The sequence below is a fragment of the Bos javanicus genome, chromosome X (genome assembly GCF_032452875.1).
Source record: "Bos javanicus breed banteng chromosome X, ARS-OSU_banteng_1.0, whole genome shotgun sequence".
NCBI lineage: Eukaryota > Metazoa > Chordata > Mammalia > Artiodactyla > Bovidae > Bos > Bos javanicus.
Window position 1 is genome coordinate 76,676,117 of NC_083897.1, and position 18,284 is coordinate 76,694,400.

At 37.0% G+C, this 18,284-nt stretch overlaps 1 protein-coding gene across 8 annotated transcripts in view; it reads left to right on the top strand.

The window, feature by feature from the left end:
• ATRX (ATRX chromatin remodeler) overlaps positions 1–18,284 on the top strand; it is a 286,342-nt gene that overhangs the window by 239,755 nt on the left and 28,303 nt on the right. For all 8 annotated transcript variants that reach the window (XM_061409663.1, XM_061409658.1, XM_061409661.1 and 5 more), the window contains 2 exons: positions 7,240–7,417; positions 8,729–8,923. In XM_061409663.1, coding sequence (XP_061265647.1) covers positions 7,240–7,417; positions 8,729–8,923 — 373 coding nt within the window. The remainder of the gene's footprint in view (positions 1–7,239; positions 7,418–8,728; positions 8,924–18,284) is intronic.

An 18,284-nucleotide genomic window follows, 5' to 3' on the forward strand; every position in this document is an offset into this window, starting at 1 on the left:
TTCATTAGTGGATAGATTACCAAAGAGTTTTGAAGTTCTCTCCTCGGTTTTCTCTTGTCTTATGTGTATGTTTTTTTAACCCGCATAGTCAATACTGTTCTATATGCTTGATCCTTCAGCTGGTGTGGAATAGATCTAAGTAACTGAAGTAATTTTGGAGCAGCATTTGCCCATAAACTTTTAAGTATATCTACTAATTAAAGAAAGCACAGTTCATTCTCTGTAATAAGTTCCATATCCTGCTTTTCCCCCCCACATAATGTAATATTGTAGTTTTTTTTTTTTTCTTTCTTTCTTTTGGGCCACACCACATGGCATGCAGGAATTTTAGTTCCCCAGCCAGGGATCCAACCCATACCCCCTGCAGTGGAAGCATGGAGTCTTAACCACTGGACAAGTCCCTATGTTGTAGATTTTTATGGTAATGTACCATGTTGAATAGCCAGAGTGTAAGTTAGTCTTCTGTGTCATACACGTTTTTTCCCCCAAACTTATGCCCTTGTAAATAACACTGTGATGAACATATATTCTTGCATTTCTGGTAATTTCTATAGTTTATATTCCTAGACATGTGATAGCTCCAAGATGATACAAAACATGACTAGTACTGTAATTCATCTTGTACCAGAATTTTTCTTAATTATAAGCTTGTTCTTATTAGTTAAATTTTGAGCTTCTTTGCATTCTGGTTTATAATACTATACCTATAATAGGTATGGAATTTTAGTTACTAATTTTCTGTCATGAAATTGTAGGAAGTAAGGCTTGGTGTATAATGGCATTTTGTGGAGATTGTTGACAGCTCATTATATTCAAGAGGTTTTCTCAACTGTCAACAGTAAACAAATTGTATAGTCATCTAGTGAAATATTATGCAGCTATCAGGGCTGATGTTTACTAAGAAATTATAGAAAATGCTCATAATATAAACTGTATATGCAGATACTATATTATCTTGGCTGAATAAGACAAAAATGTATACACCTGGAAAAAGAAACCTATAGGAAGTATACTGTGCTTTGAATGGAGGTTGTTTCTATGGAGTAGAACTGAATAATTTTTTTTCTTTAAACTTGTTTATATATTTTTAAAATGTTATCTATGATCTTTTAAAATTAGATTTCTATTTATTTATATCAAATTAATATATTTACATATATAAAAATTAGTCTGTTGACCAACCTCTTCCTACTCATGACCTCCACACTCTGCAGATAACAGTTTCAACTCTTAGCAATTCTTCTGGTTAACATCAGTAAAGCCATAAAATCTTATTTCATGTACTCTTTTATTCTATTTACATATAGCATTTCTACAATTTAAGGTGACAATTTACTCACAGGTATATACATACTTTTCCACATTCATTTTCTCAATACCCTTTTCCTTGGTATTTGCCTAAATTAGTTTGGAGTGTTTGCTTAGTTGTGACTATGTAAATATTCACAGTTAAGCCATATCTGTTCATTTTTGTTGAAGTTACGGTTTGTTTTTACCATTTGCTTAGTTTTCTTTGACTATTGCTAATTCATTCCCAAATTCCCTACAGAAATATAAATTCTTTTGTTCCAGTATAGCAGGTAATCTATCAATTTTGTTTATTTTTTTCTTGAATACATTCTTCCTGGAGCCCTGTCTTGTTGATCCTATTTTTGTTACCTTGTTGTTGTTGTTCAGTAGTCATGTCTTACTACTTATGACCCCATGGATGGCAGCATGCCAGGCTTCCCTGTTCTTCACTATTTCCCAGAGTTTGCACAAACTCATGTCCATTGAGTCAGTGATGCCATCCAACCAACTCATCCTCTGTCGCCTCCTTTTCCTCCCGCCCTCAGTCTTTTCCAGCATCAGGGGCTCTTCCCGTCATGTGGCCAAAGTATTTGAGCTTCAGCTTTAGCATCAGTCCTTCTAATGAATATTCAGGGTTCAATTCCTTTAGAATTTACTGGTTTGATCTCCTTTTTGTCAAGGGGACTCTCAAGTGTCTTTTCCAGTACCATAATTCAAAAGCATTAATTCCCTGGCACTCAGCCTACTTTATGGTCCAACTCTCACATCTGTACCCTTTCCTGGTGGCTCAAAAAAAGTCTGCCTGCAATAGAGGAGGCCTGGGTTCAGTCCCCAGATCAAGAAGATCCCAGTGAGAAGGGCATGGCAACCCACTCGAATATCCTTGCCTGGAGAATCCCATGGACAGAGGAGCCTGGTGGGCTACAGTCCATGGGGTTGCAAAGAGTCGGACACGATTGAGCAATTAACACAACAGCAACTCACATCCATACATGACTACTGGAAAAACCATAGCTTTGATTATACAGAAATTTGTCAGCAAAGTGATATCTCTGTTCTTAATGTGATGTCTAGGTTTGTCATAGCTTTTCTTCCAAGGAACACACGTCTTTTAATTTCATGGCTGCAGTGACTGTCTTCTGTGATTTTTGAGCTCAAGGAAAATATGTCACTGTTTCCACCTTTTCCCCATCTATTTGCAGAGAAGTGATAGGACCAGATGCCATGTTCTGTGTTTTAAATGTTAAGTTTCAAGCCAGCTTTTTCACTCTCTTTTACCCTCAAGAGGCTCTTTAATTCCTCTTTGATTTCTGCCATTAGAGTAGTATTATCTGCATACCTGAGGTTATTGATATTTCTCCTGGAAATCTTGATTCCAGCTTGTAATTAATCTAGCCCAGCATTTCATTTGATGTACTCTGCATATAAGTTAAATGATAAAGGTGACACTACACAGCCTTGACGTGCTCCTTTCCCAGTTTGGAACCAATTCATTGTTCCATGTCCAGTTCTAACTGTTGCTTCTTGACCTGCATACAGGTTTCTCAGGAGGCAGGTAAGGTAGTCTAGTATTCCCACCTCTTTAGAATTTTCCACAGTTTGTTGTGATCCACACAATCAAAGGCTTTAGTGCAGTCAGTGAACCAGAAGTAGATGTTTTTCTGGAATTCTCTTGCTTTTTCTGTGATCCAGCCGTTGTTGGCAATTTGATCTCTGGTTCTTCTGCCTTTTCTAAATCCATCCTGAACATCTGGAAGTTCTTGGTTCAGGTACTGCTGAAGCCTAGCTTGAAGGATTTTGAGCATTACCTTGCTACCATGTGAAATGAGCACACATGTACAGTAGTTTGAACATTCTTTGGCACTACCTTTCTTTGGGATTGGAATGCAAACACATTTTTTCAGTCCTGTGGCCATTGCTGAGTTTTCTAAATTTGCTGATATGTTGAGCACAGCACCTGTTACCTTATACCTTGCATCTATCTAACTTCTGTTTACATTTGTTACATTATATTGCAATTGCAGGGCTTCCCTGGTGACTCAGTGGTAAAGAATCTGCCTTCCAATGTAGGAGATGGGGGTTCAATCTCTGGTCTGGGAAGATCTCCTGGGGAAAGAAATGGCAACCCACTCCAGTTTTCTAGCCTAGAAAATTCCATCAACAGAGGAGCCTGGTGGACCAAAGTCAATGGGGTCCCATAGAGTCAGACAGGACAGCTACTTAACAACAACTGAACAACAATTGTAATTATATATCACCACCCCTCCTACACTCAGTTCCTTGAGCAGTGTCCTTCATTTTGATACACTTAATGCTCATAACACTCAGTTCAGTTCAGTTCAGTTCAGTCGTTCAGTCATGTCCGACTCTTTGCGACCCCATGAATTGCAGCACGCCAGGCCTCCCTGTCCATCACCAACTCCCGGAGTTCACCCAGACTCACGTCCATCGAGTCAGTGATGCCATCCAGCCATCTCATCCTCTGTCATCCCCTTCTCCTCCTGCCCCCAATACCTCCCAGCATCAGTCTTTTCCAATGAGTCAACTCTTGGCATGAGGTGGCCAAAGTACTGGAGTTTCAGCTTTAGCATCATTCCTTCCAAAGAACACCCAGGGCTGATCTCCTTCAGAATGGACTCGTTGGATCTCCTTGCAGTCCAAGGGACTCTCAAGAGTCTTCTCCAACACCACAGTTCAAAAGCATCAATTCTTCAGTGCTCAGCTTTCTTCACAGTCCTACTCTCACATCCATATGTGACTAATGGAAAAACCATAACCTTGACTAGACGGACCTTTGTTGGCAAAGTAATGTCTCTGCTTTTCAATATGCTGTCTAGGTTGGTCATAACATTCCTTCCAAGGAGTAAGCATCTTTTAAGTTCATGGCTGCAATCACCATCTGCAGTGATTTGGGAGCCCCAAAAATAAAGTCTGACACTGTTTCCAGTGTTTCCCCATCTATTTCCCATGAAGTGATGGGACCAGATGCCAGAATCTTAGTTTTCTGAATGTTGAGCTTTAAGCCAACTTTTTCACTCTCCTCTTTCACTTTCATCAAGATGCTCTTTAGTTCCTCTTCGCTTTCTGCCATAAGGCTGGTGTCATCTACATATCTGAGGTTATTGATATTTCTCCCAGCAATCTTGATTCCAGCTTGTGCTTCTTCTAGCCCAGCGTTTCTCATGATGTACTCTGCGTAGAAGTTAAATAAGCAGGGTGACAGTATACAGCCTTGACATACTCCTTTTCCTATTTGGAACCAGTCTGTTGTTCCATGTCCAGTTCTAACTGTTGCTTCCTAACCTGCATACAGGTTTCTCAAGGGGCAGGTCAGGTGGTCTGGTATTCCCATCTCTTTCAGAATTTTCCACAGTTTATTGTGGTCCACACTGTCAAAGGCTTTGGCATAGTCAATAAAGCAGAAATAGATGTTTTTCTGGAACTCTCTTGCTTTTTCCATGATCCCATGGATGTTGGCAATTTGATCTCTGGTTCCTCTGCCTTTTCTAAAACCAGCTTGAACATCTGGAATTTCACGGTTCACGTATTGCTGACGCCTGGCTTGGAGAATTTTGAGCATTACTTTACTAGCGTGTGAGATGATTGCAATTTTGCGGTAGTTTGAGCATTCTTTGGCGTTGCCTTTCTTTGGGATTGGAATGAAAACTGACCTTTTCCAGTCCTGTGGCCACTGCTGAGTTTTCCAAATTTGCTGGCATATTGAGTGCAGCACTTTCACAGCATCATCTTTCAGGATTTGAAATAGCTCAACTGGAATTCCATCACCTCCTCTAGCTTTGTTCGTAGTGATGCTTTTTAAGGCCCACTTGACTTCACACTCCAGGATGTCTGGCTCTAGGTGAGTAATCACTGCATTGTGATTATCTGGGTCGTGAAGCTCTTTTTTGTATAGTTCTTCTGTGTATTTTTGTCACCTCTTCTTAATATCTTCTGCTTCTGTTAGGTCCATACCATTTCTGTCCTTTATCGAGCCCATCTTTGCATGAAATGTTCCCTTGGTATCTCTAATTTTCTTGAAGAGATCTCTAGTCTTTCCCATTCTGTTGTTTCCCTCTATTTCTTTGCATTGATCACTGAGGAAGTCTTTCTTATCTCTCCTTGCTATTCTTTGGAACTCTGCATTCAGATGCTTATATCTGTCCTTTTCTCCTTTGCCTCTTCTTTTCACAGCTATGTGTAAGGCTTCCCCAGACAGCCATTTTGCTTTTTTGCATTTCTTTTCCATGGGGATGGTCTTGATCCCTGTTTCCTGTACAATGTCACGAACCTCCGTCCATAGTTCATCAGGCACTCTGTCTAGCAGATCTTGTCCCTTAAATCTATTTCTCACTTCTACTGTATAATCATAAGGGATTTGGTTTAGGTCATACCTGAATGGTCTAGTGGTTTTCCCTACTTTCTTCAATTTAAGTCTAAATTTGGCAATAAGGAGTTCATGATCTGAGCCACAGTCAGCTCCTGGCTGACTGTATAGAGCTTCTCCATCTTTTGCTGCAAAGAGTATCATCTGTCTGATTTCGGTGTTGACCATCTGGTGATGTCCATGTGTAGACTCTTCTCTTGTGTTGTTGGAAGAGGGTGTCTGCTATGACCAGTGTGTTCTCTTGGCAAAACTCTATTAGCCTTTGCCCTGCTTCATTCCATATTCCAAGGTCAAATTTGGCTTTTACTCCAGGTGTTTCTTGTATTCCTACTTTTGCATTCCAGGCCCCTATAAGGAAAGGACATCTTTTCTGGGTGTTAGTTATAAAAGGTATTGTAGGTTTTCATAGAATCATTCAACTTCCGCTTCTTCAGCATTACTGGTTGGGGCATAGACTTGGATTACTGTGATATTGAATGGTTTGCCTTGGAAACGAACAGAGAACATTCTGTCATTTTTGAGATTGCATCCAAGTACTGTATTTCAGACTCTTTTGTTGACCATGATGGCTACTCCATTTCTTCTAAGGGATTCCTGCCCGCAGTAGTAGATATGATGGTCATCTGAGTTAAATTCACCCATTCCAGGCCATTATAGTTCGCTGATTCCTAGAATGTCGACGTTCACTCTTGCCATCTCCTGTTTGACCACTTCCAATTTGCCTTGATTCATGGACCTAACATTCCAGGTTCCTATGCAGTGTTGCCCTTTACAGCATCAGACCTTGCTTCTGTCACCAGTCACATCCACAGCTGGGTATTCTTTTTGCTTTGGCGCCATCCCTTCATTCTTTCTGTAGTTATTTCTCCACTGATCTCCAGTAGCATATTGGACACCTACCGACCTGGGGAGTTCCTCTTTCATCCTATCATTTTTCCTTTTCATTCTGTTCATGGGATTCTCAAGGCAAGAATACTGAAGTGATTTGCCATTCCCTTCTCCAGTGGACCACTTTCTGCCAGACCTCTCCACCATGACCTGCCCGTCTTGGTTGGCGCCACAGGGCATGGCTTAGTTTCATTGAGTTAGACAAGGCTGTGTGATCAGATTTGCTAGTTTTCTGTGATTACGGTTTCAGTGTGTCTGCCCTCTGATGCCCTCTTGAAACACCTACCATCTTACTTGGCTTTCTCTTACCTTGGATGTGGGGTATCTCTTCAATGGCTGCTCCAGCACTGAACATATTTTTTGAATTATACATAAATTTTCTACATTTACTGAAAATCTATAAATAAATATCTTGAATGCATTGTAAACATGTGATTTCCGTATTTATCTTTATTCCTATATCAGACTATCTGATGTTACAGCACTACAATTCTTTTGGGGCATATAAATCGTAACTCCAACTCCTTAGACTTGTCCTTTTCTTCAGTAAGCAAGTAATGAATTCTCTGAACTCATGATTGTTCATAAAACTGCCTTAGGATTAAAAAGTCATGTCATAAATAAAATATGTGTTAATTACTCATCTCTAAACGTTTATTCTGTGTTTTCATTTTCAGAGGACGATTATTTATCATTTCTACCAAAGCAGGATCTCTTGGAATTAATCTGGTAGCTGCTAATCGAGTGATTATATTTGATGCTTCTTGGAATCCATCTTATGACATCCAGAGTATATTCAGAGTTTATCGCTTTGGACAAACTAAACCTGTCTATGTATATAGGTTCTTAGCTCAGGTAGGCTTGTAATTTATATTCTCTTTTTCATATTGAAAGATTGGGTGAAACTGACGATATTTTTGAAATTCAGACTATACATGCATTGTAGAGAGGCAAACAAAGTTGAAAATATCATTCCTGTTCTTAAAGCAATATAAGTTAATTTTGACCTCTCATGATTTTCTATTTTGTAGTTTGTCCAGGTCTCTAATTTCTCAGATTAAGATGAATTTGCATGGGTATACAGATTTAGCAATTTCATGCTAGTTTAAGAAAGTTAAACATTTATAATTCTTTTACTTACTATGCATAGAAAAGCCAGTAACTAAATCTAATTTGCTTATAGATGTGAAGGTCAAATGATCACTGTTTTCAGTGGCACCAGATAATCTCTTAGTTTGAAGAGTGTGGTTAAATAAGAAGAAACAATTAATGTATTATAATAACAAGAATCATTACAAAGAATATTTAATATTTCTAGTCAAGAATATTAATTTCCTTTAAGTATAAACTCAGGTATTAAGAAATAGAAACTGAAATTTAAGGAAAGGAAATGAAATCAAAGAAGTGAATGCAGTTCAATGTTATACAGGTTTATAGAATCAAGTTGTCCTTTTAACTGTTTCATCTTCTTTGGGAACAGATGCCACCTTCTCTACCATCCTCCAAATCTGGGCTTCTCAACTAGAGACTGGGTTTTATTGGTACATCTTCATTGGTACATCTATGTATTATTGGTACATAATATTGTTGGTAAACTACACTGTAAACTCTTTCCTGTTATTTTAATTAAGAGCTCCTTTACATTCTACTTCAGAATGTTATATAGAATATATAATAGATATGGCATTGTAGTTATTAATTTTTTGTCCTAAAGTCATAGAAAGTAAGACTTTACATAAAGTCAGTTTATAGTGATTATTGAGAGTGTGTTATATTCCACTGAATAAGAATTAAACTGCCCTGTTGGATTCTTACATCAATAACCCCCTGAAATTTGATTTCATGTACTCTTATTCTGTTTAGGTTGGTATCTGACTGCTCTCGTTCTTTCACCAAGTACAGAAATATATAAAGCAATACATGAATGCATATTGGTCAGAAATTTTAGGATGATTACCAGTAATAAAGTTTTATTTCTCATCAACATAAACTACTCTGAACAGAAAAAAAAATCTCATGAATTAAGCAACATTGCTCATAAAATTTGCTTCATGGCAGTATATTGCTATCCAGTTTTGCTATTTCATATAAACCAATAACTATATTTCTTCTTGATTAATTTTCATGTTTACAAAATTTGTGTATTGTTCATTCTTTTTTACGAAGGGAACCATGGAAGATAAGATTTATGATCGGCAAGTAACCAAGCAGTCACTGTCTTTTCGAGTTGTTGATCAACAGCAAGTTGAACGTCATTTTACCATGAATGAGCTGACTGAACTTTATACCTTTGAGCCAGACTTGTTAGATGACCCTAATTCAGAAAAGAAGAAGAAAAGGGATACTCCCATGCTGCCAAAGGTAAACATCTTAGAATATTAACTTAAAAAAAAAAGCTTAATATAGATCAAGGAAATTTTATTACTACTATGAAAGTTATTCATCTGACTAAGGCTATATTTCAGAATTTTTCAAAGAGAATAAAATTGTATTTAAATGAGAGATCAGTTCTCCACATAGTACCACAAAAGATAGTATAATCTGAAATACATATTTTATGCCAAATAAAAAATTCAGCCCTGCAGAAAAGGATTTCTGAGTAGAAACCTTGAAGACATAGTATGGTTCTCTTTTAATAATCTTCAGTAGCGGGCATACATAATTTTAATAATTGTATATGAGATTTAATTGTCTGTTCCTTAGCATTTTTTGTTGTCATATAGCAATTAAGAATCAGCAAATAAGTGTCTCTTACTTGATATTTTTCACTGTCATAACACAAGACTTCATACTTGGAAAAGAGACCTCTCTCATTTTATAGATGGAGAAACTTAGTGTCAGAGGCATTCAGTAACTTGCCTAGTTTTCAACTAATAAGTGACAAAGCCAGGAACAGTATCTACATCTCTCTTCTGGTCCATTGTTCTTGGATAAGAGCCAATTATACATAAGAGAAAACCATATGTGTATATATATATATGTATTTTAACCTATTCTGATTATCTAAAACATAATTTTAGGGGGGATTATTAGGGGAGGTTCTTTTCCTATTGTCTTGGTTTCAAATTTAAGCATATAAAGTTCCATATAGCTGTTAAGAGAATTGGGAAAGCAGCTAACAGGTTACAGTGTCACTTTACGAAAGTCACTTCAATCATTTGTTAAAAAAAAAAAACAAATACTCAACAGTATCTTAGTTCTTCATATGACTTGACCAGTTTCCTATTCCTAAAAAGGTAATAGGAATAAATATTTCGAATGTTAATATAAATCAGTGATTTCTTCAGTTAATTCTCAGTGTATATATGTCAGTTAAAATAACGTGAATATTAAGCATTTAGGAAAATTTTAGTGACCTTTGTCTATATTAACAAATATTTTGTTTTTATCCTTTTTTTTTGAAGGGCCGAGTTGTATAGCATGTGGGACCTTAGTTCCCCAACCAGGGATCGAACCCATGCCCCCTGCAGTGGGAGCATGGAGTCTTAACCACTGGACTGCCAGGGTAGTCCCAATATTTTGTTTTTCTAAGCAGTGAGCTGTTTTTCCACTTAAAGTTCACTGATGGAGCATTTAGGAAAGAGTTTTTATGACAGTCTTTATCAAATCTCTTTGATAATAGCTTAGGGCCTCATGGGCTTCCCTGGTGACTCAGATGGTAACAAGTCCGCCTGCAATGCAGGAGACCCAGGTTCAGTCCCTGGGTCAGATAGGTCCCCTGGAGAAGGAAATGGCAACCCACTCGAGTATTCTTGCCTGGAGAATTCCATGGACAGAGGAATCTGGCAGGCTACAGTCCATGGGTTGCAAAGAGTGGGACACTACTGAGCGACTTTGACTTGACTTCACTTCGCTTAGGGCCACATGAAGGTTAAATCTATCATTTTTTTAGTACTTTAAAGAATCATTTCAATTTCCATGTTATAGAATATTAAATTGATAGCAGTTTGGCTTCCTTTGTTAATTATATAACAGAAGTAGGGATCTTGAATAGTCTTTGGAAATTTTTCTGTGTACAAACAGGTTTGTATATCTTTAAAAACACACAAACTCAAATGGACTCATACCATACACACTGTTTTGCAGCTTGCTCTTTTCACCTAGATGTTTCTTGCAGATCTTTCCATATTGGTACATATACCTTTACTTAAAAAAAAAATTGCATAGTGTGTACTTGCCTTGTTTTACTTAACTTATATCCCTTTTCTGTCAGGTATGTAATTTTGTGTGACAAAGAGTATTCTTTTAAGGACTTGTACATATTTATGTTTATAGTTTTAAAGATAGTGAAGTTTCCCTTTTCAGTTGACTTCATGTTTAATTAGCATTTCCCCTAAAATTACACTTAACTTAAACTTCAATTTTTTTGAGAAATAGCCCATGATTAGCAATATTTCTCATAGGAAGCCACCATTCCAATTTGTAAAGGGATAGTTGCTTTGAAGTTATTTGTTATGTGGTAAATTTCTGATTGTAGGAAATCTGTTTAATTGGATAAACATTTACTGATAATTTGATGACTTTGAAGTACATGGGGAGGGTGTATTTAAAAGAACAAGACAAGAAAGAAATGCTATTTAATTGTTATAGGATATCTGGAAAGAAACTATTTGTTTTATAATTTGGCACGCTGAGTTGTGAAAGGTGTCATGTTTTTTCATCTACATTTTACTTACTGTGTTTTGTTTTGGTATGACCCTTTGCCCAAGAAAAAAAAGTAATGCTACTTTATTTATTTTTTTTTAACTTTACAATATTGTATTACTTATCAACATGAATCCGCCACAGGTCTAGACGTGCTCCCCATCCTGAACCCTCCTCCCTCCCTGTACCATCCCTCTGGGTCGTCCCAGTGCACCAGTCCCAAGCATCCAGTATCTTGCATCGAACCTGGACTGGTGACTCATTTCATATATGATATTATACATGTTTCAATGTCATTCTCCCAAATCATCCCACCCTCTCCCTCTCCCACAGAGTCCAAAAGACTGTTCTATACATCAGTGTCTCTTTTGCTGTCTCGTATACAGGGTTATTGTTGCCATCTTTCTAAATTCCATATATATGCATTAGTATAAACCAATACAATATTGTAAAGTAAATAATAATAATAATAAATAAATAATAAAAAATTTAAAAAAAGGAGAGGATGTATTTTAATTTAAAAAAAAGCTTTGAAAAAGTTTTTTAAAACTGTACCATATTATGATGGCTTGCTATCACAGTAACTAAGACTTGTCAGGGATCTGAAAGGAAATATAATAAGATGTATATGTGATTTACCTGAAGAAAATGATAGTCTACTTGGGGAGAAAAAATAACATTCTTAAAAGCAAAAGCGCTGATGTGACTGGTACTGAATGTATTTGGTTTAAAAATGAAGGGGAAAACATTCAGGTAAAGTTTAATGGAAAAAAAATTAGACTGATTGGCCTATAAATGATGGTTAATATTTAATTGCATTAGGTAAGAATAAGTTATGAATGTAGGATGAAACAGTTGGGGTTAAAATAAAGGTAAGAATTTAAGTGCCAGACTCAAGATATGATGAAGAAATTGACCAGATGAGTTGAAATTGGATAGATAAAGGTAGGGCCAGCTTATAGAGAACCATTAAAGGCAAACAGAGGCATTTGGATTTAAAATATCATTCACTATAAGTTCATGGATGGGGTTTTATATGATGAATGTGGGCTTTTGGAAAGTCAGTGTGGCATTAAAATGCAGGATGAGGACGTATAATAGGGTGATGATTGTTGAGTTAAACAGACATTTCAGGTAAATGATGGGACTCAGTTACTGATGATCAATTGTAGCTTTTGGTAGACTGTGAAAAAGCTTTAACCAAAATAATGAAGCTTATTCATTAATTAGTTAAAATCTTTGCAAAGTATCTGCAACATGCCAATCATTATGCTGGTTAGTAAGGATACATTGATAAATAAGACTAGGTTCCTGCTCCCAAGGAGCCTACAGTCTAATAAGCATTTTTTTGTTTGTTTAGTCACTGAGTCATGTCTGACTCTTTTTGCAGCCCCATGAACTATAGCCCACCAGGCTTTTCTGCCCATGGGACTTCCCAGGCAAGAATTCTGGAGTGGGTCGCCATTTCTTTCTCCAGGGGATCTTCCCGACCCAGGGATAGAACCCTCATCTCCTGCATTGCAGTCTCATTCTTTACTCCTGAGCCCCCAGGAAGCCCCTAAAAGCATATCTTCACAATAAAGAATAAAGAAAATATTTATTATATATTGTATACACATATATATTTATTATTTATTATATATAATAAATATATATTTATATATTATACACATATAATAAATATATATGTATTTATTTATATATTGGGGCTTCCCTGGTGGCTTAGACGGTAAAGTGTCTGCCTGCAATGCGGGAGACCTGGGTTCGATCCCTGGGTGGGAAAGATCCCCTGGAGAAGGAAATGGCAACCCACTCCAGTATTCTTGCCTGGAAAATCCCATGGACAGAGGAGTCCATGGGGTCGCAGAGAGTCAGACACGAATGAGCGACTTCACTTTCACAATAAAAATTATGGATCCTGTATTAGAAATCTGTATAGGCACCCTGTACCATCCATTTCAAAGGATGGAATATTCAGTTCTTTCTTGGAAAAGTTGGGGATGGGGAGTTGACATTAGCAGGACTTCAACTGATATTGAAGATAGACATGGTAGCTGTTTGCATTGCTGTGAGGGCAAAAGATGAAGGCCCTTCAAGAGGATGAGCAGGAAAAAACAAACACGTGCATAAAACAGCATTGCAAATTTCAGGAACATCAGGTAGTTAAAAATAAATGGAGTGTAAAGAGAGAGTAGTATAAAGTAAGGGTGGTCGTGGGAAGAGGTGAGAGAAAAGACTGGAAAGGAGGATGGGACTCAGATCATAGAAGTTAAGAGAGTTTGGACACTGTGTTACAGGCTGTGGGATCTATTTAATGATTCTAAACAAAAGACCAACATCAGATTTTCATTTAAGAAAAATCATTTTGGGTGTCAGTGTGCAGGATGGATAGGAGAAAAGAAAATGAATGTTAATGTGTAAAATAGATAGCTAATGGGAAGTTGTGGTATAGCACACGGAGACCAGCCTGGTGCTCTGTGACAACCTAGAGCAGCGGGATGGGGTGGGCAGTGGGAGGGAGGTTCAAGAGGGAGGGGGCATGTGTATACCTATGGCTGATTCATGTTGAGGCATGGCAGAAACTGACACAACATTGTAAAGCAGTTGTCCTCCAATTAAAAACAAATTTTAGAAAAAGAAAACAAAATGGATGTTAAGATACTTGTTACTGTGCAGTGATCCAGATGAGAGAGGAGGAGGGCACAGCAACCCACTCCAGTATTATTGCCTGGAGAATCCTATGCACAGAGGAGCCTGATGGGCTACAGTCCATAGCATTGCAAAGATCCGGATGTGACTGAAGTGACTTAGCACACATGCATGCGATGGGACTGGATGCCATGATCTTAGTATGATGTATGTTGAATCTTAGCTTTTTGACTCCCTTCTTTCACCTTCATCAAGGGTTCCTCCTTAACTTTTTTTTAATAACTTTTTTGGGCTGCACTGGGTCTTTGCTGCTTTGTGTGAACTTTCTCTAGTTGCTGGGAGAGGGGGCTGCTTTTCGTTTGGAGTACAGACTTCTCGTTGCAATGGCTTCTCTTGTTGTGGAGCACAGACTCTAGGCATGTCGGCTTCAGTAGTTGCAGTGCACAGGCCTTTAGTTGCTTGGCAGCATGTGGAATTTTCCCAGACCAGGGATTGAACCTGTGGCCCTGGCCTTGGCAGGCGGATTCTTATCCGCTGCACCACCAAGGAAGTCCTGTTTCTCCTTAACGAAATGTTAACTTTGTTCCGTGGGCTTGTATTGTGAATTTCATTTAACTTTGTGCAGTACTGTTTGGTTTTCATTTCCTTTAACAGGATTTTGAAAATTAGTCCTCTCTGAACTGGGTACAAGTAGGTGTTTTTTATATTTGCAGTAGTGTTTGAACCTGCTCTTATTAAAGACATTTCAAAGTTGGTTCCTACTATATTATAGTACAATCGCAAACACCTGTCTTTTTATATATATATATATATATATATTTTTTTTTTTTTTTTAGGATGAAAGACTGCTAAAAATGATACATTTTCATTTCCCCTTCAAATTGCTATTATCTAACTAATGATTAAATTGCATGCCTTTTTAACTTTTCTTTGTCCTTTGATAGTTCTGTAAGTGGTCACTTTCAACTTACTTGATATGGGATTATTACATCTCTTTCTGCCTCATCACTTCCTCTTAAAGTCAATAATAACTCCTTTTCTATATTTCTGTTCTTGTTTTCTTTCTTTTACTTCTTCACTTTCTAATTAGATTTACTATTTCAGTTTATTAACCACCAGATTTTTTCTTGTCTTTTTATCTCTGCAGTTCTTCAACGGCAAGAACTGTATTTTCTCCTTTCATCTATAGTGAATAAAACAGTATCAATACTTTTATATGGTCTTTTTTGAAACTCTAGTCAACCTTTGTAGTGATATTTAACTGTATTTTTATCATTCCGTATTGATCCATATATCATTGAAAATAAGTGTTAGAATTTGCCTTAACTTTTGCAAGCAGTAAAAATGAAATGAAGCAGGTGTGTGAAAGGAGGAAAATTAGAGCTTTAATTCATGTCTTCAGTTCTATATTCAATCGGCTATCTTAGTCAGCTCTATTCATCACCTCATCCAATGGATTATATTGTTAAATATCCTGATTGATTTATTGCTGTTGTTGGTGCTGCTGCTTTTTCCTTTTTGAAATATAATGGTCTTGTAGTTCTGTGGAACCATTTTTAAAATATATTGATTTTAGAGTCTACTGTATCATGTCTACCAATGCATTTCTTAAGTTGTTCAGAGTAATAGTGTTCCTCAGACATTTTGCAACTTCATAATGATCTAAACTTATAAATCCTTTAACACAAATTTCTAGTGATAAAGATTTGTTCACTGATTCTCTTTTTTTAATTTATTTTTTAACTAGAGGAAAATAGTTTTACAATGTTGTGTTGATTGATTCTTAACTGTTTGTTTTTTGAATATCAAAGTAATATCTGACCTCTGTAAATGTTTATGTAAATTATATTAGGGGAAAGTACCTTTCCTGGTAATAAACTTATGAATTATATAGATATCAGAGATTAAAAATCTTGATTAAGGCCATATTTCATAATATTCTTCAGTGGGGATACAGCCTAAGCTCTGTACCCTTTATTAAGAAAACAAAAGACAGTAAAACTGGCATAGAAATTTTTTTGCACTTCCCTTTTTCAGCATTTGCTACCTATGTCTTTTTAAATATGGACTGCATGTTGATAACTATAGGGAAAATGAAATGGGGATTTAAAGTAAAGTACTGAAAGTGAGGCTTTACTTCCTCTACACTGGTGTTGTGTACAATTTTCTCCCTTTGTCTTTAGTCCTTTATTCACGTTTTAATACCTCAAAGCATAGTTTTCTGAACAGAAATGTTATTGTGCGATTTTATCAGCCAGCAGATGGTAATAAAAGGTTTTACCTTAGTCATTCCTAACATTAGAGAGAAATATACTCCATTAAAATAATTTGATAGCTAATTAACTGATTTCAGGAACTTGCTTGCATTTACCCTTTGAGAATAAAGGTTCAAAAGGACCCATTTAATTGTAGAGCAAGTATTAGTAACCTGTAGAATATTAACCACATGTATGCACATGAATGCAGTTTTTGTTGACATGTACCTCTATGGGATCTTCCCAGGTGGCACTAGTGGTAAAGAAGCCTCCTGCCAATGCAGGAGACATAATGAGATGCAGGTTTGATCCCTGGGTGGGGAAGAGCCCCTGGAGGAGGGCATCATGGCAGCCCACTCCAGTGTTGTTTCCTGGAGAATCCCATGGACAGAGGAGCCTTGTGGGCTACAGTCCATAGGTTTGCAAAGAGTCAGACACAACTGAAGCAACTTAGCACACGTGCACATACCTCTAAGGAGCTATGTTCATAATTAGCGCATATATGAGGTTTGATGTCATTATTTCCTACTTTGCTGCCTCTTTGATCACAAGTGTAGTATGTTTATTATTTAATACAGCAAATTTTAATATTTTTTCTATATTTGTATTCATTGGCATAAAATGATGATTATTCATCTGCATAAGAACAGACCACCAAAAATCATAATAAACTATAGAAAAGTTGTAATTTTACCATTTATTTGTAGATTGTAAGAGTCTCCCACTCAGTGTTTGCTGGGATAGTTGATTCCCAGTAAAAAGAGCAAATGGTTTAAGCCCCGTCCCTTTTGCAAGAAATGTGCCAATCACCCCTTTTGGGTGTAATTTTAGGCAAGCCACATATGTTTTCCAAGCCCTGCTTCCCTTAAGAAAGTAAGAAAATAGTAGTACATGTCTCACAGAAGAGAGAATCCACGTAAAGCTCTCTGCCTAGCACATAGTAAGCACTCAAATGTTAGCTGCTATTTTTGTTTCTATAATTGTCATTAATAATGCCATTATACTGGTTCATTTTTCTGAAACAAGTATAGACTTAAATTTTTGGAATTTTGGAGGAGTCATATGAGATTTTGATCCTTAGAAGATTTAGCTTGACATATGACAGATAAGTAGAAGACTAAAAACATTTAGAGATCAGAGGCAATAATCTCAGCTAGACTGCAGAAGAGATGAGTATTTGAGTAATTCTCCTAGAGTTCAGTTATAATCAAGAGATTATATGATAATATTTAATTACTAAACACTGATAATCACTTCCCATGATGTTATCATGCATTTGACTACAAACTATTACTCTAACACTCAAGGATTTCCCCCCCCTAAATAATACATACAACTTTAAAGGAATTGTCTACCTTATAGCCAGCTGTGACACCAGTGTAGTAGTAATTTTTAAAAATGAAAGGATGTTTCTAGTATTCTTTTATTAATACAGACTACAAAATAAATACATGTTAATAGACCGATCATTTAAAAAAAAAAAAACAGTGCTGCTTTGTATCCTACTTTGATTTTATCACCTTATAACACAAGAAAAACTAAGGAGCTAAAGTCAACCAGCATTTTAGGGGAAACATTTGGATTAAAGAGATCATGATACCAATGATGTCCCTAAATGGCAACCTCCCTACTCTAGCAAGCTGTCTTACAAATCACTGCAAATGGAAACATCAACAACTTACTGGCACAGTTGAGGGTGGAATGTGAAATTCCATTGGAAGTGGAGGGTGGGGATTGGGGGCAAAGTTCCAGAAATGTCTCCTTTTGAAGCACTAGAAATACCTACCACTATGGGCTTCCCTGTAGCTCAATCGGTAAAGAATCTGCCTGCAGTACAGGAGACCTGGGTTCGATCCCTGGGTTGGGAAGATCTCCTGGAGAAGGAAATGGCAACCCACTCCAGTATCCTTGCCTGGAAAATCCATGGACAGAGGAGCCTGGTGGGCTGCAGTCCATGGGGTTGCAAAGAGTCGGGCACGAATCGGGGGCTAACACTAACACTATGGATCATGGAAATTCTGAAATTGAAAATGCCAGGTTTGTATTTAGTAAATGTGAATTAAGTGGTATAAGCTCTTTGGATTTATATACAAGTTAAAAGATACATCTGTTCTCTCTAGGTTATGTGCTTCTTACTAGCCTATGTGGGTAGGGATTGTATCAGTGTATCTTTA